This window comes from Mobula birostris, chromosome 22 (genome assembly GCF_030028105.1).
Source record: "Mobula birostris isolate sMobBir1 chromosome 22, sMobBir1.hap1, whole genome shotgun sequence".
NCBI lineage: Eukaryota > Metazoa > Chordata > Chondrichthyes > Myliobatiformes > Myliobatidae > Mobula > Mobula birostris.
In genome coordinates this window covers 31060079-31087807 of record NC_092391.1, presented here as the reverse complement: position 1 = coordinate 31087807, position 27729 = coordinate 31060079, and the positions used below count along the sequence as shown (strand labels likewise).

The window sequence follows — 27729 nt, the reverse complement described above, 5'->3', positions numbered from 1 at the left end:
GAAGCACCGTAATGTACATGATTAAGCCATTTCCATTGTGATATTGGTTTAGAGCTCCAGGCTGCAGGAAAATTGTGCAGTTGATATGTGGTAAAAAAGCTTTGGAGTTAATATGGGAAATGGTCATCTCCTCCCATCACTTTTGATGAGTTTGCATGTTCTGTCAATAAAAGAGACTGAAAACTGCCTTATGGGAATGCCTGGCCACAGTCAGTCAAAACAGAGAAAGAGCAGCTTGAAACATTTCAAAAGAACACACTGAATCACTAGAACAAAGGAGACATCAAGATATTTCTTATGAAACTCTGAGAATGAAGTCTACTTAATTCCAGTGCAGGAATGACTAAGCTTGTTCCAGAGTGGAGATGATGGAGACTGAACGCTTTCAATTCATCCTCTAGACTGATTCCAGTTCAACAGGTAGTTTATCAGAGGTGAGGTACAGGATTGTGGCAAGCAAGAAGCCAAGAGAGTTGCAATGAATACACTTCCCTGCTTGACTTCACTCAATATCCTTTTACCCCAACCAAAATAATCTATATTCACAAGAAAAAAATACAAAAACCACAATGCATGGCTCTCTTTACATCCATAATGCCATTGAATCAATGCATTTTTATTGGATACATTGAATGAGTGGTAAGTAAATACAGATATCATAGGGATTATAAGAAGCTTGGATTCTTTGACCAGCAGCTGAAATCTTAGTAAATGTAAATTATATTGGCTTGAAAAATATAGTGCTTTTTATTTTGTGCACCCAGTAACTTCTTAGTTTTGATGAACTATAGACAGATTTAGCATCCCTTTTTTGAATTCTAGAAACGTAAGAGTGATCAGCTAACCCAGCATATTGTGCTCATCCATGGTTCAGCTGAAACATGACCACATCCAGGCTGCACTGAGTGCTGTGATCCAACCTGATGCCCTCTTGCTTCAGCTGCACTCTCTATATGATGCAGTTACTCACCAAGCCGCCTTGAAGTCCTCATACTAGGAACCATAAGTACCATAAAAATATGTCACCGGATTGAGCTCTTTCTGAAATGACTTCAATTTATGTGAAAATATTTTGTGTACAAGAAGCTGACTGCAACATTATTGAAGGATATTTAACTGTTTAACTGCTGTCTTTCTATTCATAGGTCTACCTACAGCCTAAGTCAAGGTTTGTGGCTACCAGTCAGTAAGAGTTTTGTCGTGCCTCCAGTGGAGCTATCCATCAGCCCATTGGCCAGCTGCAAGACTGATGTTCTGGTCACTGAGGACACAGGGGAGGTTAGGTAAGAGACCAATTGTAGAGGCAATGAGGAGTGTTAAGATTGTTTTTACTGTGATAATGATGCAGAGAGCTGGTTTATCTGCACAGGGACTGAAAGACAGAGACCATTTAAATCAAGGGTAATCTCTTCACACAGTATCATAAATCTTTTTCTTATGTGGAAGTTGAGACACTGAATATTCCTTTGACCGAGAAAAATAGATGTAAGGGGCATTCAGACCCAGAAAGGAAATTTGAACTGAGGCCACAATCAGAGTATCTGTGATCCAATTCAATGCTGAAGCAGGGGCTGAGGACCTGGCGGCCTACTGCTGCTCCTGTTTACAATGTTCTTATGCTTATATTATGCAGAAATCAAATTAGGGAAGCACTTGTCAGCTGTTACTTCTAAATCATCAAATTCATTGAGTAGTTTGAAATAGGATGTATCTTGTTTTATCTGTTTATTCAGTGTTTTGATTTCGCACACCATCATTTTCTGTGACATGCATATAAAATTAGAGCCTTATTTATATTTCCTGGGTGGATTATTGTATCTGCATGCAGTTGAGTCCCAGAAAACCATCTGGAAACTTTCTCTTCTTTTTTTTTCCTTCTGTTAGCTGAGTCTATCTTTATTGTTGAGTTTGTATAAGTTACTGATTTTTTAATCTTTTGTTGTATTTAATTAAAACTTGCAGTGAACAAGTGTCAGCAACGTCCCAATCTTGTAATATCTCAGACTTCTATGGTAAGTGAGTGCCAGTAACTTCAAAACATCTTAGGAAGTGTTAACCTTTGCCCAGATTCTGGGTTGATTTATGGCATCCTTAGCACAACAGAAATTCCACTTTATTCCTTGAATCATAGGTCTATGTAACAGAAGAGCTACGTTTATCCCATGGACTCCTGCCTGGTTGTCAAAAAGATACTCAGCCTTATTACTACTTTACAGCACAAACTCCATTGCCTTGTAGGTCACATCTCCAAGTATTGCTGAAATGCCTTGAGTTTGTCAATTTCAAATACACCTTCAAGCAGTGAATTCCAACCCACTAGTACTCTCTGAGTGAAAATCTCTTTACTTACCATCCCTTAAATCCTGCTACGAAGACCTTTACATCAACACACCCTGCTTTGGTTTAGTTACTGATCTAATATCTCTACATATTTCTAAGAAGATACAAAATAGCAGAGCATGAAAAATGGTTTAAGTTTTTAATTGCCATTTGTTGCTACACAATTAACTAAGAAGGGAATGAACATTGCCCTTTTGGTGTGTCTTAACTCTTCGACATAGAATGGACTGCAGAATTTTGCAAAAACAGTATTCCAGACCCAAAATGTAGCACCTGTTTCGAGTAAAGATTTAATAGTTTCTGTTTCTGTTTAAACTTTCTGAATAATTGCAAACATATCACTGGCAAATTGGAAGGATTGGCAAACTGGCTAGTTGGAAGGATTTTAGATGCTGAAGAAAAATAAATTGCATTAAAATTTATTCCTTGATGCAATGAAGAGTGGTAATCTGGTACAGTGTTGCAATGGATGAGGTGAACCCAAGTGCAGGACACAGACACGGAGATTTAGTTGGGATGCAGACGTGAATGGCAAACAGGAGGGAAAGCTCGGTGCTGAAGTAAAACTTCAGAAGACTTATCTTGATGTGGACAGGCTGTATTTCACAGGTAAACCTGGGAACTGGAGTAGAACTTAGAAAACTGATCTTGACATGAAGAGATTGAGTTTCACAGGTAATTCTCGGTACTGGAGCAAAACTTAGAACACACGGTCCTAAGCGGCTGGGAAACGTTAATTACCACACAGGCAAAACCAACGATCTGACAGCTAGTGGGTGCAAAGCCGGGCTGTATCTTGTTTTACGGCGGTTGGCATCCAGCTTAATGGTGCATTACCACAAAGCCGGGCTTCTTATGCTGCAGGTCTTTATGAAAACCAGGTGTACCGTCATTAACGGAAATTAGGAGAAAAATGGGTAATTAACGTTCGGAGCCGTGGCACAATCAAAGGGAATTAGGAGCAGATGGAGAATTAACGGTCGAGACCATGACATGCAGTTTTGCAAATACATCTGAAAATGGAGTTTGTATATAAAATATTTCTATCAGTATGTCCGGTTTATCATCTTTGAGTAAAATCATGCAATGAAACTGAAAAATGTCTTTAAAAAGTTCAAGAAAACAATTTCTTGATGTTAAATGGCCTAGTGCATTAAATATATTTAATTTTAAATTATTTTTGGAAGGCGCATTATAATATCCTTGTAACTGAAAATATTTTAAAAGCTTCTTTGAAGTTCCACAGATGAGCTCAGTTAAACAGAAACCTATGATAATGATGCTTAGATACTTCTAGGGCAATAGCCAGTATATGAAGAAATGCTGATTTTAGACCAGCAGTTGAGATTATGGAAGCTCAATTTTTTTCTGCTACATATGTAATGTGCATTTGGTGCTTTGCTGTCTTTTACATTGATTTAACTCAACTGCAATGGCATGCACAAGAGCAATTCACATTGACAATGTGTTCAAATTACCTTTGTTCATAGTCAACAGGGCTGTAGAAATTTGTCCCCTGTTACATACGCTTCACGCACAATATCTTACATGCAACTCTGCTTCTGAAATTCAATTCACAATTCATTTCAGTCGAACCAGATTTCACAAGAAAAATTTGATATGCATATGTAACCACATTGTGCATGTTGTATATATTACAGAGAACAGATTGCCTGAATTAACTGTCTGAAAAGCTCCAGAAATTTAAATCCACTCCTCTAAAGAGTTACTAGTGTCAATTTAGTGACAGTCTCCCATCTGGCAAAAGCAGAAATATTGGACCGAGCAAGAAATTTTTGGGAACCAACATTCCACAAGAGATCAGGTTGCAAGGAAATCTCCTCTGACTCGCGAGATAGTTGTCTATCCTACCAGTTGGTGGCTTTTGCCATAATTCAGACAGGACTGCCCATAACATCATGAATATGTTTCCGTCAGAGGAAAGTGAAAACACTTGGCCTTGGTTTTGCACTTTTATGACAGGCCTTCCATGTGTCTCAGCTTGAAGCTTGACAGAACTGAAAAGGCCACGGGCAGAAGCAGAACGAACTCGAACATCATGCCCACTGTTCTGCTGCAGGGTAGGAGAAGCAACTTGAGCTCCTGTCGAATGTTGGTTTCCAAAAATTCCTTGCTGGGTCCAATATTTCTGCTCCTATCAGATGGGAGACTGTCACAAAATTGACGCTAGTAACTCTTTAGAGGAGTGGATTTAAGACTGGCCACAAATCACCATACCTATATTGCCTGTTGTCATGTGGCCAATGTCAAAAGTAACCAGATTCTGCTGGGTTTCAAGAGGAAGCAGCTTAGTTTTCTAAAAATAGTCTTCCTTATATAAAAAAAGGTGATATTGTTCAGTACCATGGAGGTGTGAGAGGTAATGAAGCAAGCAGCAAGACGTGGGTCAAGTTAGAGTTGGTTAAGATAGTGAGATTTTTTTTCTGAAAGTTTAAAATGTCAAACCTTGATTTCCAGGCTATTCGCTGAGCAAAACACTGCATATTGTTATGGTTTATTGCTCTTGCCCTGTGCAGTTAATTATCTCCGAGTTTTCTCAAACTTTTGTAAATGATTATGTCATTATCTTGACTAGTGGTGACCTGCTGCTGCCTCGGTTGCAGTCTGCTCTTTTTTTCTTAATGAGATTGTGCTTTTTGAGTGAAAATAACTACCAAATTGTAATTATGCACAGACATTCAAAACTAATTTGTCCTGTCTAATGTGTTTTTACAAACCTAATTTTCCCAGAGTTTTGGCCCTTTAAGTATATACTGAAGCGTTCATTATCTATGTGTTAGCGGCTTGTAACATTTAACTGCACTTGTCTTTGAAATACAATCACATTTGTAACCTAAGCAATGCAATAACTTGGATGTGTGCTGCAAGATACCACATATAGTAATCAGCTATTTATCACAGAATCAGAATCAGGTTTAATATCACTGGCAAATCTTGAAATTTGTTAACTTTGCAGCAGGACTACAATGCAATACATGATGATATAATATATATCAAAAATCTGTAAATTACAGTAACTATATGTATATTAAATTAAATAATTAGTGCAAAATCAGAAATAAAAAGTAGAGATTTAGTGTTCATGGGATCAATGTTCATTCAGAAATCAGATGGCAAAGGGAACAAAGCGATTCCTGAGTTGCTGATTGTGTGCCTTCAGGCCTCTATACCTCCTTCCTGACGGTAACAATGAGAAGAAGGCATGTCCTGGCTGGTGTGGGTCCTCAATGATGGACAGCGCCTTTCTGAGGCACCGCTCTTTGAACACATCCTGGATACTACGGAAGCTAGTACCCATGTTGGAGCCGATTCGTTTTACAACTCTCTGCAGCTTGCTTTGATCCTGTGCAGTTGCACCCTCTGCCCCACCCATACCAGACAATGATGCAGCTGGTCAGAATGCTTTTCATGGTACATCTGTAGAAATTCTTGAGTGTTTTAGCTGCAATACCAAATCTCCTCAAACTCCGAATGAAATACATCCACTGTCTTGCTATAGAATATCATAGAATGGTATTGCACAAAAATGGGCCTTTTTAGCCCATCTCATCAAATGCCAACTGTAATACCTATCAAGACTAATCCCATTTGCCTGCATTAGGGCCATATCTCTCTCTCTACCTTTCCTATCTGAATAGCTGTCCAAATACCCTTTAAATGTTGTAATTCTATCTGCCTCTCCACCCGTTCTGTCAGATTGTTCCATATAACCACCATTTCATGTGGAAAAACTTAGACCCTTACTGTATGCTTAGAAAGAAGAATGTCTTCTTAATCTGTAACCAATGAGGAGTCCAAGCAATTAGATCCATGAACAATTCCTGCCACTGCCTGTAAAAGTTTGTACTGCGTGGGTTTGCTCCGGGAGCTCCAGTTTCCTCCCACAGTCCAAAGATGTACCAGTTGGTATGTTAATTGTCCTCTGATCAGGCTAGGGTTAAGTTGGGAGTTGCTGAACAGCATGGCGCGAAGTGCTAGAAGAGCCTCCCCCATGCTGTATCTCAATAAAATAAAATACTGTGGAAGCTAAATGTCGAAGAGATGTGCCGTGGGGCAAGCTGTGGTTTGCACAATGGTGTAGTTGTCAGTTTCTACTGAGTGACTTTGATATATTGTGTTTTGTACAATGCTTACCAACTTCAGCTATCTGGTTCACAATCTGAAGTGTATCATCAAATTCTCCACTTGATCAAAAGTTGTAAGGCAAACAAAACATCACTTTAAATTTAGAGAGATTTACATACCTATTGTTGAATCCGCATGAGTGAGCTGGTATGCAGACAATCAAATACTAAAAGATGGAATCCACTCTGCTATAATGCTTGATATTCCTTCAAAGGTAAATTATTCCTTGAAAAAACACTGCACTTGCACTAGAGTACAGGATAAAGGTGGCAATAATTTACCACAATCACACTTCAGATCTTAGGTCACCTAGATTAATTTCTTTTCTGTTTAGCTCTTCAAGACATTAGTGTCTCCTTTTATGACAAATAAAACAGGATGAGAAGCTTGTATCTGTACCAACATTTCTGCTAAACTATTGATGGGAGGAATATTAAAAAATTAATTTGGTATTGTAATGTTTGTAGTTAGAACCCTTAGAATAAATAAGTTGCCAAATATCATTTTCACCTATTTTTGTACTGCTATCTGCTTAAGCCAGTGAGTGGGAGCTCAAGAGTAAGAGGCCTTTTATATTATAAACGAAGGAACAACAGGCTCGTTGGACCATGCCACTATGGAGTATTTGCCTCAAACAGGAGGAAGAAGTCCAGCTACCATGTTGTGTCTATTTGCATTCTGTGAAAATTCAGGTCATTAAAGAACATGAAGGAAATAATGGTTACAAAGTCATGATGTACAAAGCTGAAAGTGGGTAAGTTGTTATTAATAATGAGTAGCAGGCTGTGATCAGAGGTGTGTCAGAATCTGAATGCTTGTTACATTATTATGAAGTGCACTGAGATGTGGTTTTGCCCTTTGTCAGTCCTATTTCTTAAAATTGCATCTTGTGTACAGGGAATCTACAATGTCTCAATTTGCCTTTATAAGTGGATTAAAACAATCGAACAGACGTTTAATTCAACACTTCCAATACTTCATTGAACTGTTGTCATGCACCATAACATTTAAGCTAAAAACTGACGATGGGAATTGTTTGTATCGTGAAAAGGAGAACGACGGCTACGTCGAGAGGCCCAAACCAGAGGGAAAATAAAATCAACAAACATATGCAAATGTTCAGCTTTATCATTCACTTATTTGAAAGATACATTTTGAAAAAAAAGTTGTTGAAATAAAATAAATTAAAAGAATATTTTCTTTTGTTCAATAAGCATAATTACCCTTAGGATTACTAACCGTTATTAAGAAGGGTAATTGAATAATTGAGTAGTGTTGCATTGATTGCTTATAACTTTAGAATATGAATGTTGAATCAGTCAAATAACTTGTACTTGAAATAATCACATTATTACAAAGAAGCCAACCTATTATGCACCATCACCATGTATCAAGACAGTAGCAACAAAATATGTCTGACAGGCCCATAGTTTGAATGCTCTGGGTGCCAAATTGTTTACAGTGTGGTATCCAAAGCACATAAAGAAACACGTTGCTCTGGCTATCATTTTGTAAAGGGGATTAACATCGGTGACATTAACATGTCAGATTCTGCTGTCAGTCGCAAACCATGCTTATTTGTGTCAGAAGTAGCAGATTGGGACCCACCAGTATTACTAGTTCATGTGTTAACCTCATGCACTTAAAAATACATTCATCACCAAGAAGGATTCTCTTAGCTCTTCTCAAGTGAAATGGCAATATTTAAAGAAATCAGCAGCTATTTAGGAGTCAGTTGTAGTCTGTTTTCTACTGAAGGTAACATCTAATCAACCAGTGTTTGCTTCATCGAGACTGTAAGGATGTGGTGTGCTGGAAATGGAGTAGTGTATCTAAGTTTTGCAGATTCTGAAATAGCCATTTTCTCCAGGCCCAGTCTAGAAGGCAGCTGTTTTCCAATGTAAATGAAATAGGGCACACAGAAGGCATGTTAAGCTGATGTGGCATGAGAGAGAAGCGTTCAGCAATAGGCCATGTCAGCTCAGAATCTTCTGCAAATACTGCTGTCTGCATCTGAACAAGCAACAGTCTGCAAGGATCAGTGCCTTCATTGGAATGTGCATTCAGTCAAAATGCACTTTTTGAGCATGAGAACAGTAGAAAGCCACTGGCAATGTTCTCCTGGCTGTTCCAGGATAGCATTGCCAGTGGCTTTGGTCATAATGGTCATTGCTTATGGCCTGGAGATATCTGCACCATAGTTGAGTGAGCCACACATTGTTATGTAAGGAACATCACACCTAGTCCTCTTTCAAGTAACAGAGAACAGGCTTCATCAACTTGTAGAATGATTGGTCGAAAATGCGTAGCAGAGTGAAAATGTGGCCCGGGTTATATTGCCAAAAATTATGAGACTGTATCTGGATGTTGTTGACAATAGATCAGATCTCCCATGTACAGAATATAGTAGGCACATTGAGAATCCATGGAATGAGAATAAAACTCACATTTTATTTTTCATGAGAACAAACTTAAGCATCACAGCCAAAAACATGGTTCAATATTATTCAATTTCTAGGCAAGTGATTTTTCATTGTAATTCCTGCTCTGTCCAGTGTGTGTGTAATGTTACTTTAGAATGGTGCTGACAAAACTGATATTTATACCCTTATGTGAAGTAGTGCTGTTCAGAAATATTTCTGGAAATTTCCACTCATGACCTTGGGAAACAGTGAAACATTAAATATTTTGTTAGCTTTGAAAATCTGAAACATCTGTATTCCTCAGCACAAGGAGAGGCCAAATTCAGATTGGATGATCACTCTGCAGGAGGCCAACCCTGAGCTTCCAGTGGCTCGTTACCACTATCCTTTATCTCACCCTCATTGTGAACAAGATTCTAATATTCAAACGAAGCTTATTGTTAGAATCAGAAACTAGTTTAACATCAGCGGCACATGTCGTGAAATTTGTTAACTTTGTGGCAGCAGTATTGCAATACATGATAATCAAGAGAAAAACAAGTGAATTACAGTTAAAAAAAAATATATATATAGCTGTGCTTAGCCCACGGCTCTACTCTCTCTACCCACAACTGTGTGGCTAGGCGTAGCTCAAATACCATCTGTACATTTGCAGATGAATATAACCATTGTTGGTAGAATCTCAGATGGAGGCGAGAGGGCATAGAGGAGTGAGATGTACCATCTAGTGGAGTGGTGTTGCAGCAACAACCTGGCACTCAACATTAGTAAGATGAAGGAGCTGGTTGCGGACTTCAGGAAAGGTAAGAGGAAGGAACACATTCCAATCCTCATAGAGGGATCAGAAGTGGAGAGAGTGAGCAGTTTCAAGTTCCTGGGTGTCAAAATCTCTGAGGAACTAACCTGGTCCTAACATATAGATGCAGCTATAAAGAAGGCAAGACAGCGACTATACTTCATTAGGAGTTTGATGAGATTTGGTATGTCAACAAAACACTCAAAAACTTCTATAGAAGTACCGTGGAAAGCATTCTGACAGGCTGTGTCATTGTCTGGAATGTGGGGGGTGGGGGGTGGGGTGGTCTATTGCACAGGACTGAAAGAAGCTGCAGAAGGTTGTACATTTAGTCAGCTCCACCTTGGGTACTAGCCTACAAAGTACAAAGAACATCTTCAAGGAGCAGTATCACAGAAAGGCACCGTCCATTATTAAGGCCCTTCAGCACCCAGGGTCTGCCCTTTACTCATTGTTAACATCAGGTAGGAGGTACAGAAGCCTGAAGGCGCACGCTCAGCGATTCAGGAACAGCTTCTTCCCCTCTGCCATCCAATTCCTAAATAGACATTGAACCTGTGACCACGACCACACTTTTTAAATATATATTATATGTTTTTGCATGATTTTTAATCTATTCAATATACACATACTGTAATTGATTGATTTATTTATTTCTTCCTTCTATATTATGTATTGCATTGAACTGCTGCTGCTAAGTTAACAAATTTCACGACACATGCTAGTGATAATAAACCTGATTCTGATACACATATAATAGTTAAATTAAATTAATTAAACAAGTAGTGCAAAAAATACAAATAAAAAAAATAGTGAGGTAGTGTTCATTCAGAAATCGGATAGCAGAGGAAAAGAAGCTGTTCCTGAATCGTTGACTGTGTGCCTTCAGGCTTCAGTACCCCCTTCCCGATGGTAACAATGAGATGAGGGCATGTCTGGGTGCTGGAGTCCTTAGTGATGGGCACCACCTTTCTGAGGCACCGCTCCTTAAAGATGTCCTGGATACTGCGGAGGCTAGTGTCCATGATGGAGCTGACTAATTTTACAACTCTCTGCAGCTTACTACAATCCTTTGCAGTAGTACCTCCCCCCGACAGTGATGCAGCCAGTTAGAATACTATGCATGATACATCTGTAGACATTTGCGAATGTTTTTGGTGACATACCAAATCTCCTCAAACTCCTAATGAAACATAGCCACTGTCTTGCCTTCTTTATAGCTGCATTGATATGTTGAGTCCAGTTTTTGTCCTCAGAGATATTGACACCCAAGAACTTGAAATCGCTCACTGCCTCCACTTCTGATCCCTCTTTGAGGACTGGTATGTGTTCTCTTGCCTTACCCTTTCTGAAGTTCACTGCAGTCTTCGAGACCCAACAGTGAATTCAACATCTTCAGGTAATCAGCTTCTACTACTGTTTTTATGTCATATTTATTCCACATTCCTCAGGTAATTCCAGTTTCTGCATTATCCCATCCTTTCTATTGTTCTCGTACTTCAATTTACACAATCACTCCCTTTCTCATTGAGCTTCTCCTATCCCGACCATTTTCATCTTCTTCCCCAACTCCCCATCTCTGCATCTTAAAACCTGTGGATCTCTGGCGGTTAATGATTCTGATGAAAGGTCATCAATTTGAATAGTTAAGTCTGTTACTCCAGCCACAGAAGGAGCCTTACCTGCAGAGTACTTCCAGTATTTTTCAGTTATTATTTAGTATTAGCAATACCATCTCAGTTTGAAATTACTTCCTCAATGTGGTCATAATCCAGCAGCCAACATTTGATTAGTCGCTAAGATCAGCCACTTCAAAGCGCCTTTGCACACAATGGTAGTTATTGGATGAAAGAACTGCATTTGGGCCAATACTTCAGAGGCCTCCTGCTTCTATGTTTGACCCATTAGCCTCAGCATGGATCAGGGATCAAGCATGGAACTTGCATTATCTTCACAGCATTGATTCCGATTACACTGCCTGCGTCAATTAATTAAATCATTAGGAGGACAAAGTCCATCTCTTTTTGCCGTGACAAGTGCTGTGTGGATTTATTTGACAGCAACTTCAGCAAAGAATGAATAAATCTGTTAAAAGTTACATGCTGAAAATGTGCATATGTATAGAATTAGTTTTTTGAGAGAGTATAGATTAAAAGGTGACCCCTGCTGTAACTCCATTATAAGGAAAAGTTCCTTTCAATGACCTACCTGTGGCATGCGTTCTCAGTAACCTCCCACTCTGAAGGACTGCAGTGGGAAAACTCAGGCTAACCCAGACAATTGTTGCCTTATTATATTTCCAGCTTCTGAAATCAGTGCCATTCAAGAGGTTCAGTCAGTGTTGCAAACAAATTTACTTGTGCATCACAAACTTAGAGGCCTTTTAGTAGACCTCTTTATGAATAAAGAACAGCAGGGTGAGCTGCCTCAACAACTATCACCCTGTAGCACTCATATTTATTGTGATGAAGTGCTTTGAGAGGTAGGCCATGGCTATAATCGACTTCTGCCGGAGTAGTGACCTGGATCCGCTTCAATTTGCCTATCACCACAATAGGTCTACAGTGGATACTAACTTGCTAGATCTCCACTTGACCTGGGATCACCTGGACAATAGCAATACCTACATCACGCTGCTGTTTCTTGACTACAGCTCAGCATTCAACACAATCATATCCTCAGTTCTAATCAGTAAGCTCCAAAACCTTGTCCTCTGTACCTTCCTCTGCAACTGGATCCTTGATTTCCTCACTGGGAAATCACAGTCTCGCTCGCAATCAACACTGATGCGCCTCAAGTGGAGGCCACTGCTCTACTCTCCATTTCCAAAATTAAGGGGCTAGGTGCAGCTAAAAACACCATCTATAAATTTGCCAGTGATACAACTATTGTTGACAAAATTTCAGACGGTGATGAGAAGATGAGATAGATCAGCTGGTTGAGTGGTGTCACGGCAATAATTTTGCACTCAATGTAAGACCACGGAATTGATTGTGGACTTTAGGAAATCAAGGGAACACACACCAGTCATTGTCAAGGGATTAGAGGCGGTAAGGGTGAATAATTTCAAGTTCCTGGGTGTCAGCATCTCTGAACATGTACCCTGGGTTTAACATATTAGATTAGATTAGATTAGATTATGAGGACACGCAGTCCTCTTTCATTGTCATGTAGTAATGCAGGCATTAAGAAATGATACAATTAGTTCCTCCAGAATGATATCACAGAAACACAAGAACACAAGACAAACCAGGACCAAAAGAACTGACAAAAACCACATAATTATAACATATAGTTACAACAGTGCAAGCAATACCGTATTTTGATAGAAGAACAGACCATGGGCACGGTAAAAAGTCTCAAAGTCTCTCGAAAGTCCCATCATCTCAGGCAGATGGTTGAAGGAAGAAAACTCTTCCTGCCACGTGCTTCAAGATCCGCAAACTTGCCGATGCAGCATTCTGGAAGCACCTGAACCCAGTCCGACTCCGACTCCATCCGAAAACTTTGAGCCTCCGACCAGCTCTCTGACACTGAGCACCAAGCAGCATCTCTGCCGAGTGTTTCAACCCCAGCCCTGGCAACAGGCAATAGGCAAAGCCGAGGGTTGGAGGCCTTCCCCTCCGGAGATTCTTGATCGCACAGTAGCAGCAGCAGCGAAGCAGGCATTTCAGAAGTTTCTGTAGATGTTCCTCCGTACTTCTCACGGCTGTCTCCATCAAATCAGGATTGTGCACGGCATCCTACTTCACAAATACGATATAATTTCGCAGTAGCCACGCGCGCTGCGTCGCGCCGCCACTTCTCCTCCCCTCCTGAGTTACAAAGAAAGCACAACAGCAGCTATATTTCATTAGGGGTTCAAAGAGTATTGGTACATTACCAAAGACACACAAGTTTCTACAGATATACCATGGAGAGCATTCCTAACTGGTTACATCACTATCTAGTATGGAAGAGCCTGTGCACAGGATTGGAAAAAGCTGCAGAGGATTGTAAACTCAGCCAGCTCTAACATGGGCACTAGACTCCTCAGCATCCAGGACACCTTCAAAAGGCATCCATCATTAAGGACGCCAATAACACAGGATATGCCCTCTTCTTATTGCTTCCATGAAGGAGGAGGTACAGAAGACACACTCGAAGTTCCAGGAGCAAATTTTTTGCCCCTCAGCCAATAGATTTCTGAATGGACAATGAAACCGTGAGCACTACCTCAGTATTTTTTCTCCTCTCTTTTTTCACTATATATATATTAATTTAAAATTTTAATATACAGCACTGTGCAATAGTACACACACACACACACACACACACACACACACACACACACACACACACACACACACACACACACACACATATATATAGCTAGGGTGCCTGAGACTTCTGCACAGTACTATAGTAATTTTAAGTATTGCAATGTACTACTGCCACAGACGAAAACAGACATGATATATGTGAATGATGATGAACCTGATTCTGATATGGGTCTCTATTGTGGACTGAAAGTGAGAAGGGAGAAGGGAGTGGGAAGCACCAGAGAGACATTCTATAATGATCAATAAACCAATTGTTTGGAATCAAGCGATCTGGCTTGGTGTCTCAGGGTTGGCCGTGCACTGACACTCCTCCTCTGACACCTATCCCTCAGCACTCCACCCTCTCCATTCCCAACATTCTTTGCTCCCGCCAGATTTACATACTCACTCTCCACTCTGCATTGACAAATACAATACTATGTAACAGTCTTAGGCAATCTAGCTATAAATATATGCACCTAGGACTTTTACATGGTATTGTAAATAATTATTGTAACATTTTTTATTACTAATGTACTGCAATGTGCTGATGCTGCAAAACAACAAATTTCTTGACCTATGGCAGTGATATTAAATCTGATTCTCATAAATTGAACCCAAATAAATGATAAGATCAAGGAATGCTTCGCTGATCTTTGTCATTGTTAGTTACCATAGATATTTTTTAAACAATGTTAATAAAACCTGTGGCAGCATGATGGATTGTGTAATACACAGTGTTCGATTTTAATATTTCAAAGTTGGCTTTGTGTAGGCTGCTCAAAATGGATGCCATCCAGTTGTATCTGGTTCTCCCTCTGGAGCTGCCGTGTAGATTGCAATCCCGTCTGAAAACTGACTTAAAAACCCAATCAGTGATAAGCTTTCCAGGAGAGATTTTGCTCAAAGGCAAGTGTTTAATCAATAAAAAAGTGCCAATATTTTCGACCAGACTCTGACAGCAGATGCTGGTGATAAATGGTTGATTTGACGTAAAAAGGCAAATTTATTATTTTATTCTACAGCTCCATTTATTCATGACTTCTAAAGCTGTTCATTTCTTGCTGTCAAAGGAATCCATCATAATCTACACCATGGGGCACTCTGTGGTTCCTAGCCGATGATTTAAGTGCACAGTCTTTTTAGCAGCTGGTCTCTGTTAAGTATAAAAGCCTTACCTTTAATTCTCAGATTTTGGTGAGATTGGGTAAGCAAGAGGTGACATCAGGACCAGACACATCAGGATCATATGAGGGTCAAATGATGTCATAGCTAGCAGAGCTGCTGCCTCCCAGCACCAGAGACTTGGGTTCAGTCCTGACCTTGGGTGGATTTTGCACTAGGTGCTCCATTTTCCTTCCACGTTCCAAATGTGTGCATGTTGGTAGGCTAATTGGCCATTCTGTATTTCCTTTAGTGCAGTGGTTCCCAAACTGGGGTCTCAGTTAATCATAGGGGTCCATGGCATAAAAAAGTTTGGGAAACCTTGCATTAGTGTGTAAGTGAGTGATAGAATATGGGAGAGCTGATGAAAATGTGGAGAGATTTTTTAAAAATTAAAGTAATGTAGTACATTGGTGGTTGTTTGGCATTGACTTGGCTGTCGAAAGGACCTTTTCTTTGCTGTATATTTCTATGACTCCATGGCAACAACCCCATGACCCCAGTTGGTAATTGGTTGAGCAGTGTCAGAGCATTGAATAGTTACTGTGTATATCATCTGATGCAGCTGTAATGCTTCAAATGGTCGAATAGCCAATTCAACCTAAACTTTGGTGAAGAAGACCTGGAACAAAAACCAATAGACCGTTAGACTATCAGATTATAGGAGCAGAATTAGGCCATTTGGCTCGTTGAGTCTGTTCTGCCATTTCATCATGGTTAATTCAATTTTCCTCTCAACCCCGATCTCCTGCATTCTCCTCGTATCCCTTTACCTCCTAACCAGTCATGAATCTGTTAACCTCTGCTTTAAATATACATAAAGACTAGGCCCCGACAACTGCCTGTGGCAAGAGTTCCACAGATTCACCACCCTTTGGCTAAAGAAATTCTTCCCATACTCCCCTCCACAAAGACCCTTTTGAAAGGAATGCTAACATCGCATTTGCCTTTCTTTCACAGACTCAACCTGCAAGTTAACCATTAGTGAATCCTCCCAAGTCCCTTTGCTCCTCAGTTTTTTGTATTTTATCTCCATTTAGAATATAGCGGACCCTTTCATTTCTTTTACCAAAGGGCAATACTCCACACTTCCTGACAATATACTCCATCTGTCATTTCTTTACCATTCTCCTAATCTGTCTAGGTCCTTCTGTAGCCTCTGTACTTCCTCACAACTACCTGTGCTTCCACCTATCTTCGTATTTTCTTCAAAATTTGCAACCAAGCCATCAATTACATCATCCAAATCATTGACATATAAGTTAAAAAAGAATCGATAGAATCACAAACCACTGTGGAACACCACTAGTCACTGGCAGGAAACCAGAAAAGGCTTCCTTTATTCCCACTGTTTGCCTCCTGCTAATTAGTCACTAGAATCCATGCTAGAATCTTTCCTGTAATTCCATGGACTCGTAGCTTGTTAAACAGCCTCATGTAGGGTACCTTGTCAAAAGCCTTATGAAAATCTAAGTACACAACATCAACCAGTTCTCCTTTGTCTATCCTACTTGATATTTCTTCAAAAAATTCCAACAGATTTGTCAGGAAAGATTTTCCATGCTGACTATGGCGTATTTAACCATGTGCCTCCAAGTACCCTGAGAACTCATCCTGAATAATTGACTCCAACATCTTCCCATCCTCTGAGATCAGACTAACTGGCCTATAGTTTCCTTCCTTATTCCTCTTACACTTTTTGAAGAGTGGAGTGGTATTTGTAAGTTTCCATTCTTCCAGAAACATTCCAGAATCTAGTGCTTCATGAAAGATCATTACTAATGCCTCCACAATCTCTTCAGCCACCTCTTTCTGAACCTTGATACCTGGAACTTCCACCATACTGCTAGTGTCTTCCATAGTGAAGACTGATGCAAAATACTTATTCAGTTTGTCTGCCATTTCCTTGTCCTCCATTAGTATCTCAACAGCTTTGTTTTCCAGCAGTCCGAGATCCTCTCTTGCCTCTCTTTTGCACTTCAGGGATCTGAAGAAACTTTTGGTAGTTACCTTTAATGTTACTGACTGGCTCACTTTCGTATTTCATCTTTACCTTCTTAACGCCTTTTATTTGCCTTCTGTTGGTTTTTAAATGCTTTCCAACCCTCTAACTTTCCACTGATTTTTGGTCTATTATATGCCCTCTCTTTGGCTTTTATGTTGGCTTTGAATAGAATAGAATAGAATAGAAGTTAGCACTTTTACGCAGCAAAAATAGACGTTCACTATTGGATATACTTTCCAAATATTTGTGTTTTCTGGTAGTTGATGTTGCTTTATTCAGCTCCGTATAATGCTTGTTGGATTATATATTCTCACATAATATACTACATGCACAGCTTTTTGATTGGAAAGTAAACAACAGCAGTAAAATAATGGAAATTATGTGAGTTTTAAATGAAAATAAATGCAAATGTGTGACATCATGCTTTAATGTGACGGGTATGATTTTATTGAAATTATATTTTGTTATTTCAGCATAATTTTTTTTTTGTGAAGTCTGAGTAGTATGTACTGTTTTAACCCCAAATTAGGAAACAAGCCTTGTAAAGTCACGTTCTGAATAATCAATATTATCCAGATGGACCGAGATTAGATGTCTGAAAGAACATGACCAAATTTATAACTTTCAATCATGTGTCACAATCATTACTTGTAGAAATGTATGCTGCTGTCTAGAAATCAGACCCATTTGTACTTCCTCTCTGTAATTTTAAATAGTGCACAAAAAAGTAAAATCTTTGGCCTTGGGGAAGCGGGAACTGGCACTTCCAGAAACCATTCACCTTAACTCTATCATGTTCTCATCTGCAAGAAGCACTTTAGTTGTTCAATGATGGAAGCAGCATAAAAAGGTTGAGATCTGTGATTCTCTAAATTAACTTACATTTAAATGAGTACATCGCACTGAGGGTATTGTTTTAAAACTTTCCCCATTCTTCACCAGATATCATGAAGCCAGAGTCAAACTTATATCATGGAAATAGGTCATTCAACCCATCGTCCATTAATGTCAACCATCAAGAAGTCAATTTACACCAATCCTATGCCAAATATACTTTACTTTCTCCACATTCCTGTCAATTCCACACACACACACACACACACTGCAACCCCTTCAGTTCCACTGGGTAAAAGTTCTGGAACTTTATCCCTTGCAACATTTTCTGGGAGTGCAATAACAGACAATCTCACCTGGTCTCTCAACACCAGCAGTTTGTCAAAGCCAGCAGCAACTCCACTTCCTGAGGAGATTGAGGCGAGTGAGTCCTGCCCCCCCCCCCCCACCCCATCACTTTTTAACCAAGTGTTACAGGAGCACCACCAAGATTGTCTTGACCAGCTACATCTCCACATGGTACAGGAATTGCAAGGCATCTGACCACAAGTCCCTACAAAGGATTGCGAAGACTGCTGAGAGGATCACTGGGGCCTCTCTTCAGAGATACTTATCATGAGCCCTGCATAAGCAGGACTCTTAGCATTGTCAGTCCATCTAGCAATCTGTTTGACCCCCTGCTGATGTGGAGAGATCTCTTCAGGTGCCCAAAATCTTGTGGGAGCATCAGAGGCAGCTCCTATCATCAGTGAAACACATCACGTTGAATTTTTACTTTTCTGCGAAACTGCAAACCAGAATAACAATTTCTTAAAGTGAAAACTTATCAGTTGATATTATCTAGTTTTGATTTGGCATCAACTCAGCATCCTGGGATTGATCCTGATCACTGATTCTCCTGGTGAGAGGTTTGTATGTTCTCCCTGTGACCTCATGAGCTTGCCCAGGGTGCTCCAGTTACCTCCCACATCTCAAAGAATATGAGCTGGTAGATTATTTGGCTTCTGTAAGGTACTCTTAGTGTCAGAGAATGGTCAAGGAGGCATTGAGTTGGGTAGGTGGGTCACAACTTTATAAAACTGTAGTTTGGACACGTTTAGAGTGTTACATTCAATTTTGGCCACCCCATTATAGGAAGAATGCAGAGGATATGGAGGGGTTGCAGAATAAGTTTCCTTGATGCTGTCTGGTTTAGAGGGTGTGTACTATAAAGAGAGGTTGGACAGTCTTTGGTTGCTCTCCTGAAGCAGCCGAAGCTGAAGAAAGATCTGATGGAGATTTATTGTATTATTACTTTATTATTTTATACTTTGTTGCTGCCAAACTATTGATACTAGAGTGTACAATCATCACAGCGATATTTGATTCTGCTCTTTGTGCTCCCTGGAGTATAAATCAATAGTAAATATTAAAAATTTAAATTATAAATCATAAATAGAAAATAGAAAAGGGAAAGTAAGTTAGTGCAAAAAAAACCGAGAGGCAGGTCCGGATATTTGGAGGGTATGGCCCAGATCTGGGTCATTATGAGAAGCACAAAAAAAGAGTAAGCAGCTGGTATCTTTTTCATAGGATCAAAATGCCTAATCTAGAAAACATTCATTTATGGTAAGATGTGTGGAACATTTTTTTTCATTTTACACGGAAAGTGGAGAGCTCCTGCAATGTGTTGCCACAGATGGTGCTGCAGGCAAATACAGTAGAAGCAATTAAGAGACTGTAGCTGGGCATGTGAAAATGCAGAGAATGGAGGGATATGGACATTTTGAAGACATAAGGGATTACTTTAATTAAGCTTGTAATTGCTAGTTTAATTATTTCAGGCAGAACACAGTGGGGTGAAGAACATACCTGTGCTGTACTGTCCCTTGTTCTAGTTCAAAAAGACTTCTGATTAGTGTTGGGTAATTGACCATTCAAGAGTGCCTCAGAAATATTTTTTGATACATCATTGTGCACATTTGGATATCCCTTCCACTCAAGTTGTTAATTTTAGATGGTACCCTAGGAATCACCAATTGATAGAAGTAGTTTTTCTTTGTTTAATCAGCCTATAGCCTCCTGAGTCGCAGGGAAGAGTATCAAGGTTTATTTAATTGCTAGGTCTAATCCCAAGTCAGCACTGCACTTCTTCCATGGCCAATATGTCTTTCCTAAGGAATGGTGCCTAGTATTTTCCTTTTTACTCCAGTTAGAAGCTAGTCAGGGATCAGAATAGTTGTTATAGTGTGTGTATCTGTGGAAATTGTTGCCACAGATAGCTGTGGAGGCCAAATCATGGGGTATATTTAAGGCAGAGGTTAATAGATTCTTGATTGCTCTGAGCATGAAGGGATATGGACAGGGAAAAGGCAGGAGATTGGAGCTGAGAGGGAAAATGGATCAACCATGATGAAATTGTGGCCTAATTCTGCTCCTTTCTCTTATGGTCTTATGGTCTTGTATCTCCATTACAATGTCACTCAGGGAATCCTTCTCACTTGTCTTACTTATTTCAAACTAGATTGTTTTGCCTCTTTATTTTCGTACTGATATTCAAAGGTTATTTTCTTCCTTTCACATCTACTTCTGGAGAGAACCATTTCCTACAAACACTGAACACGAATCAGAAGCATTGTGATGGAATTTTCCTCTGACCTTATTGTATGCTTCAGCTTCTTATGTTTAAAACTTAATTTCAGCTCTCCTGATTCCTCATCCACATTTAGCCATAGAGGCACCTCCACAGATATTTGATTTGCCATTCTGATCTGAGGATGTTTGTGTCCTGAGCTCTTCTTGCTTTACCATAACAATTATATTTCAATTACTCTTGGGATGTCCAGAAAATATGCATCTTCAGCAGCTAATTCCCTTCTTTAGCTACTTTGGCCTGCACTTAATATGAAAAGATGCCTGTTAGGCCAAGGCATTGAGCACCCCCCTGACATTACCATCAAATACGAGCTGGAGGTAGTTCACAAGTTTACATACCTTGGCTCCACCATCACAGACAGCCTCTCCCTAGACCCTGAGACCAACAGACGGATCGGACAAGCAGCATCTCTGTCTGCAGGGGAGTGCTCAATGCCTTGGCCCAACACGTTGGTCTTCTTCAGGCTGATGGTCAAGCTGAAGTCCTGGCAGGCTCTTGAGAAGCTGTCCATGAGGTGTTGCAGTTGCTCTTCAGAGTGTGTTGCCAGTGCCGCGTCATCTGCAAACAACATATCACTGATGAGTTCTTCACGAACCTTTGTTTTTGCCCTCAGCCAGGACGCTCTGAACAGCCTCCCATCCGATCTTGTGTGGAGGTAGACACCATCAGTTGATGTTCCAAAGGCATGCTCCAGCATGACTGTGAAGAAGATGCCAAACAAGGTGGGGGAAATCACACAGCCCTACTTCACACTGCTGTGGATTTTGGCGGCCTCCGAAAAAGAGCCGTTGAACTGAACGACGCCCTTCATGTCTGTGTGGAATGACTGAACTATCCTGAGGAGCCTCGGGGACAACCAATCCTGGCGAGGATTTTGAACAGGCCATCTCTACTCACGAGGTCAAAGGCCTTCGTAAGGTCAATGAAAGCGATGTAGAGTGGTTGTCTTTGCTCTCTGCATTTCTCTTGTAGCTGTCGAAGGGAGAAGATCATGTCGATTGTGGAGCATTCTGACATGAAACTGCACTGAGAATCGGGATTATACACTTTCGGCTATTTTCTACAGTCTGTTCAGGACCACGCAGGCGAAAACCTTCCCAACGATGCTCAACAAGGAGTTTCCCCTGTAGTTGTTACAGTCACTTCTGTCCCCTTTGTCCTTACATAAGGTGACAATGTTGCAGTCTCTCATGTCTTGCGGCACTGCTCCCTCTGTCCAGCACTGGCACAGTAATTCGTGCAGGTGGTTTAGCAGGATGCCCTTTGCACATTTGATGGCCTCTGGTGGAATGCCATCCAGTCCTGGTGCCTTCCCAGTGGACAGGCTGTCGATGGCTTTACTCAGCTCTTCGGCAGTCAGGAATGCATCTAGTTCCTCCATGACAGGCAGGCATTCCACGGCATCTGGCACACTGTCTGAGATGCTGTTTTCTCTGAAGAGTTCAGAGTAATGCTCCACCCATCTCTCCATCTGCTTCCTTTGTCATTGATCGTCTCGCCTGTTATGGTTTTCAATGGTGCTGTCTTGCTCTGGGTTGGCCCAGTGGCTTTCTTGATCCCCTCGTACTCTCCACGGATGTTGCCTGTGACAAATGATGACTGAATGCTTTCACATAGTTGTAGCCAGTAGTCATTTGCACAGCGTCTGGCTGTTTCCTGGGCCTTGCTTCTTGCTGTCCTTAGTGCTTGCAGTATTACCTGGGTGGGGTGGCGTTTGTGCTCTAGTAGTGCAACACGCTTTACCTCGATGACAACGATGAACTTACTTGAGCTCGCTTCAAATCAGTCCTGTGTCTTGCTCTGTTTCTTCTCGAAGGCCTTGAATGCAGTGCTGTGGATAGTGTCCCTGAGGGAGTCCCATCTCTGCTGAGCATTTACTTCTGGTGGGTCTGCAAGGAGAGCAACCTCCAGTGACCTGATAAACTCTGCAGCTTTGTCTGGTGTCGTATCTTACTGGCATCGATGCGCTGCTTGCCTGGAGGCTTGGCGCAGTGCATCTTCTTCAGCCGAAGTCTGATCTTGCATCAAACCAGAGAGTGATCCATGTCGCAGTCGGCACTCTGAAAGGAGCGAGTTATGAGCACGTTTCTCAGGTGACGGCGTCTTGTGATTATCAGGTCTAGCTGATGCCAGTGTTTGGAGCGGCAATGCCGCCAAGACACTTGGTGCTGAGCTTTGGCCTGGAAATAGGTGTTGGTGACACACAATTCACGGAGCATGCAAAGCTCGAGCAGTTGCTGCCCTTTGTCATTCATGCTGCCAATCCCATACTGCCCCAGGCAGCTTGGTCAGGAGCCAGGTCGGCGCCCACTCTGGCATTGAAGTCGCCAAGTAGCAACAACTGTTCCTGACTTGGGATCTCCTGTATCATCAATGAGAGCTCATCGTAGAACTTGTCCTTTGTGTCTTGTGTAGAGTAGAGGGTTGGGGCATAGACGCCGACAAGGTTGACAGGCCCGTCGGATATGCAGAGTCAACGTGAGAAAATCTGCTCCGTCCCTTTCTCGCTAGGCTCTACCATCTTCAGCAGCGAGTTCTTCATGGCAAAGCTGACACCATGCTCTCTGGTCTCGTCTGAGCCCTTCCCCTGCCAGAAGAGGGTATAGTCCCTTTCACGTAGAGTTCCCAATTCTGTGAGACATGTCTCTTGGAGTGCTGTGTTGTCCACTTGGAGTCTCAACAGTTCATTGTTAATCACTGCTGTCTTGTGTGTGTCTCTGATCTCCCAAAGGTCATCTGATATACCAGTGGTCATGGTCCATATATTCCAGCATCCTAGTCTGAGTGCTGGCTTCTTTCTTTATCTTCTAGTTGTGCTTGGTGCAGCATTTACAGTCCGCAGTTCGGGCTACTTGTATCCCTAAGACCTGTGCACCCAGTGGAGCGGGTGGACTGTGGTGGGACAGCACCTAATTGTCTGGGGGCTGCCCTGCTTGAGGTGGGCAGTAGCTGTCCAGTGCGATGCGATGGTCTCTTCCCTCCATCAAAAGCAACCCCTGGCGCCTTACTCTACGTCAATCGAGCGCAGGCTTATAACCGGTAGACTGCTGCTTTCTGTGTTGTGCCGTCGCGGTGAGGCAATGCTGGAGTGTCCTCTCCAGGGCTCAGGCCTGGGCAAGGTTGTATGGAAGACCGGCAGTTGGCCATGCAGCAAGTCTCCCCTCTCCACGACACCAATGTTCTCCAAGGGAAGGGCAAGGGCCGATACAACTTGGCACCAGTGTCGTCGTAGGAGTTGCCAGAACGAGGTTGAAGGCAACGTCGGACTGCCTTAGGGACTCCAGCTCCAGATTTGTCCTCAGGGTTTACTCCTGAAGCCTTTCCCATGAGTGGGTATGGCCGCAAGTCAGCAGAGGTTTGAAATCAGATTTTCCCTCTCTTAGATGGACTGCCTTCCCAGGCTGACGAGCTCCATCTACCCAAAGCACTGGTTTTAAGGTGCCAGACCCGCCTTCTCCCCTTCTCCTGTCAATAGAAATGGTTCCACCGGGCTTAGAGGCTAAGCCACACGAGAAGGCCAGGAGCTAGACTTAGTTGTCAGAGGCTATTTGAGGCGCATGCTGTGAGGAGCACTTTTAGATAGTGGGAGCTTGTCCCCACTACTACCCCTCGGCTTGACAACTGTGGTCAACCATATATATATGTTGTAACTGGGTTACATGCCTGGACACACCCATCTGCTGACTGCTCCTGTGGCTCCTCCCACAGAGCCCTGAATAAAGGCGATTGTGCCACTGCTCCTCCCTCAGTCCAGGACAGACACAGCATGGACGCTGGACCATTTACTGTTCATAAAAGCCTTTCAGTATTTACTCTACTTCCAGTCTTTTGGAGTAATTGATAGTGCATCAACAACCTTGGAACCTTCATTAATTTTATTATGGTTATTATTCTATTATTAATTTATTGAGTAGGTCCACAAGAAAATGAATCTCAGGGTTGGGGATGGTGATATATATGTAATTTGATAATGAATTTAAACTTTGAAGTGAGTGGTTTTACATATTTATTGAGAGATGCAGAATAGGACCTTCTGACCCAACGAGCCCACCGCCCAGCAACCCATCGATTTAATCTTAGCTTAATCACAGGACAATTGATAATGACCAGTTAACCTACTAACCAGTATGTCTCTGGAATGTGGAGGGAAACCAGAGGAACAACATGCCCTCCCCATGCATTCATAGGAAAACATGTGCTTACAGACAGTGCCGGCATTCAACTCCAAACTTCAACGCTCCAAGTTGCAATAGTATTGTGCTAACCACTTTGCTACCACGGTGGAGGAAGTTAGTCTCACAACACGGAATATCTGCACAAGCATTCAAATTGCCAAGGCAAAGAAAGGTACAGAGCAAGCACTGTAAGTGAGATTAGTACAGATATGCACTTCATATTGTCATGAAGGGTCTGTTTCTGTGCTGTATATGATTCTATAACTTTAAAGACCCAAGTTTTGCTTTCTTTCTTTGGGTGAGTTCCAGAAGAAAGGCAAAAAATGCTGTTTTTCATCGCGCTTGTTGAAATGTAATTGCTACTCCTACAGGTCGTAACTCAGTTGTGTAGAAACACATCAAATGTACCCAAGTTAAAAAAAAATATTCTAAGTATTATCACTTGCAGGATAATCAAGTGAATAATAATTATTTGAGAATTCTGAAATCCTTCGAAGTCCCATTATTGATACCATGAGAAAATAATCTGAAAAAGTCTGCTGAACAAGTCATTACTAAAATGTTGCAAACCTTTGCAATTTTATTAACACTTCATTGATATTGCACTGTACCTTTGATACATGGGACTCTGGGGAGAAAGGCTAACTATAACTGATTGTAACACTCTGATAACTGGGTAAATGATTGCTGTCTCCCAACAACCATTTCAGTGTAATTTTTCTTGGCAAAGTACACCTCTGTGCACTGCAGCTGATGAGTTGCACCACACAAAGTAATCTAGCAACTGATAGGCAATCAAACATATTGCAATTTGCTACAGGCATGAGAGAGATGAAGTTACCATGACTGCAAATTTATCTTTTCATTTTGAAAATAGACACCTAGAGTATTTTTCAATGTAATTACTAGTTCCAAATACAAAAACAATTTGAATATGAATCTTGATTTATTTTTGCATAATTGTTTATGTATATAAACTTCTCTCTGAACCTGCTTCAAGTATATTGATTGAGATAAACTGCAGGTAGTTAACTCCCTTTGGATAGAGTTAGATTTTGTGTTCCTCAGAACCATGGTATTAGTAACAGTGAGGTATATTTTAATGGCGATAACCATCAGTGCAGGTTTTGATGAGGAGACTTGTAGATGCAGGCAGCCAAGAAGAACGTTTTTTGTTAATTATTTCCTGCTTTTAGCCTTGGTTCTGCATGAAAGGTACTCACTAACTATCACAGCTTTACTAGATTGATGCATAAGTATTGGTGACACTAACAGTGGCATAAGTTTTGCATAAAGTCGCTGAACTTGGTTGTACAGAAATACAAACACACTATGCATCTTTAGGAGATCAAAGTCAAAGTAAATTTATTATCAAAGTGTGTGTATATATATATATGTAGCCCCCTGACAAGCCTCAGGGTCGCTCAGCTTGATGTCGTCTAGGGAAATAGCCCTCGGTCCCGGCAAACTGGGTAATTCGTTTGTGTGGATGCTGTGTGATGTACCCCACCCTGCCAAATAACAGACAATACACCAGATACGATTAAATGAATTACAGTTTATAGATATTACTGGAACTATATAATTAATAGAGATAAAATATAAAAGGAAAATAAAAGGCGCCACACTTATCAAAGTTCAATCTCTTCATGCACAAACAGTTGGAGCTCTAGCAACGATCCTCTCTTCACCATTCGATCCCCTCTGACCACCTCGACCTGCCGCCTGGGACCAACCATGGTGGCAGACCAGACGTTCCACACAAGTCTGTCTCCGTCTCCTCTTCTCACCGAAAACCCTGGACCTCGGACTCCTGCTCGGGGTCTGACCCCGATAGTTGGCTCACAGCACCTTGTCCATCCTCTCTCTCTCTCTCTCTCTCTCTCTCGCGCCTTCTGCCCCAAAAACCCACGCATCACAATAACTTACACACTAGAAAGAATAACATCTATCTCAGTTAGTTTGTTTGTTCTATTATCAATAATATAACCCAAACAAGCTGCCAGCGTCTCAGCATTTAACATAACAAAGAATCCATTTCAATTATAACAAAACAAAGAAGCCATTTTAATTAGCCTATGCAGTAACATAAAAGAAGAAACCCCTTACACTCTCCCCCCACCAAATAAAGTCATGTTCTCATGACTTCTAAATAACTCGCCAACCAATGCTGCAGACACAAAAACCCAATCCAGGTACACACAGTGACATTGCTCCCCAAAGAGTGGACCTTGCACCCGGTCCCATGGGTGCTACATAGGCCAACCTACCTGGGAGTTTCCTAATCCTCTGAGACCTCCGTACCCCCTCACCTAAACCCCTAAGGCTCAGACACTACTGGGAATACCTCGGGTCTGCTTGCCAACTCTTCTCTCAATCTCTCACTCATGCCTCTACTACAACTCGGAGCCACCTGTCCCATGTCCAGGGCCCCATTTCCTTTCCTTCCTGGTCCTGCTGTAACCCAGAATGCCCACAGCTAGCCCTCCCCACTACACCTGACTCAGTGGGAGAAGGGTCAATCACGGAGAAGTTAGCGAAAGGCAGCATGTACCACATGTCCAGCACGTCATCCTTTGAATCCATATTCTTCCTCATTCCCTTGATCGGTAGCTGCTGTTTGAGTTTCTCCACTCTGTAGCATTTAGCCGGGGCTGCCTCTGCAGTCTCTTCAGCCTCCTCCAGTCGAGACATCAGCTTCTTCTTGGACACCCCCACTTCATTTAAACTGTTGATTGTCATCTTCAGGTTCCTTTCAGGCGTCTGCTTCCCTTTTCTGAGATCTGTCCTCAATTGCTTCACCTCCTCGGAAGTGTACACAAACTCCCCTCTCTGGGCTCTCAGTTCTCTGTTGGCCTTAGTCAGACAGCTTCCTTGGTCTTCCCCAGCTTGTAAATCTTCCAATCTTTT

General features: G+C 41.4%; 1 protein-coding gene across 4 annotated transcripts in view; it reads left to right on the top strand.

Moving 5' to 3' along the window:
* LOC140186350 (astrotactin-2-like) overlaps positions 1-27729 on the top strand; it is a 1795681-nt gene that overhangs the window by 910676 nt on the left and 857276 nt on the right. For all 4 annotated transcript variants that reach the window (XM_072240512.1, XM_072240511.1, XM_072240510.1 and 1 more), the window contains one exon: positions 1146-1283. In XM_072240512.1, the coding sequence (XP_072096613.1) occupies positions 1146-1283 (138 nt within the window). The remainder of the gene's footprint in view (positions 1-1145; positions 1284-27729) is intronic.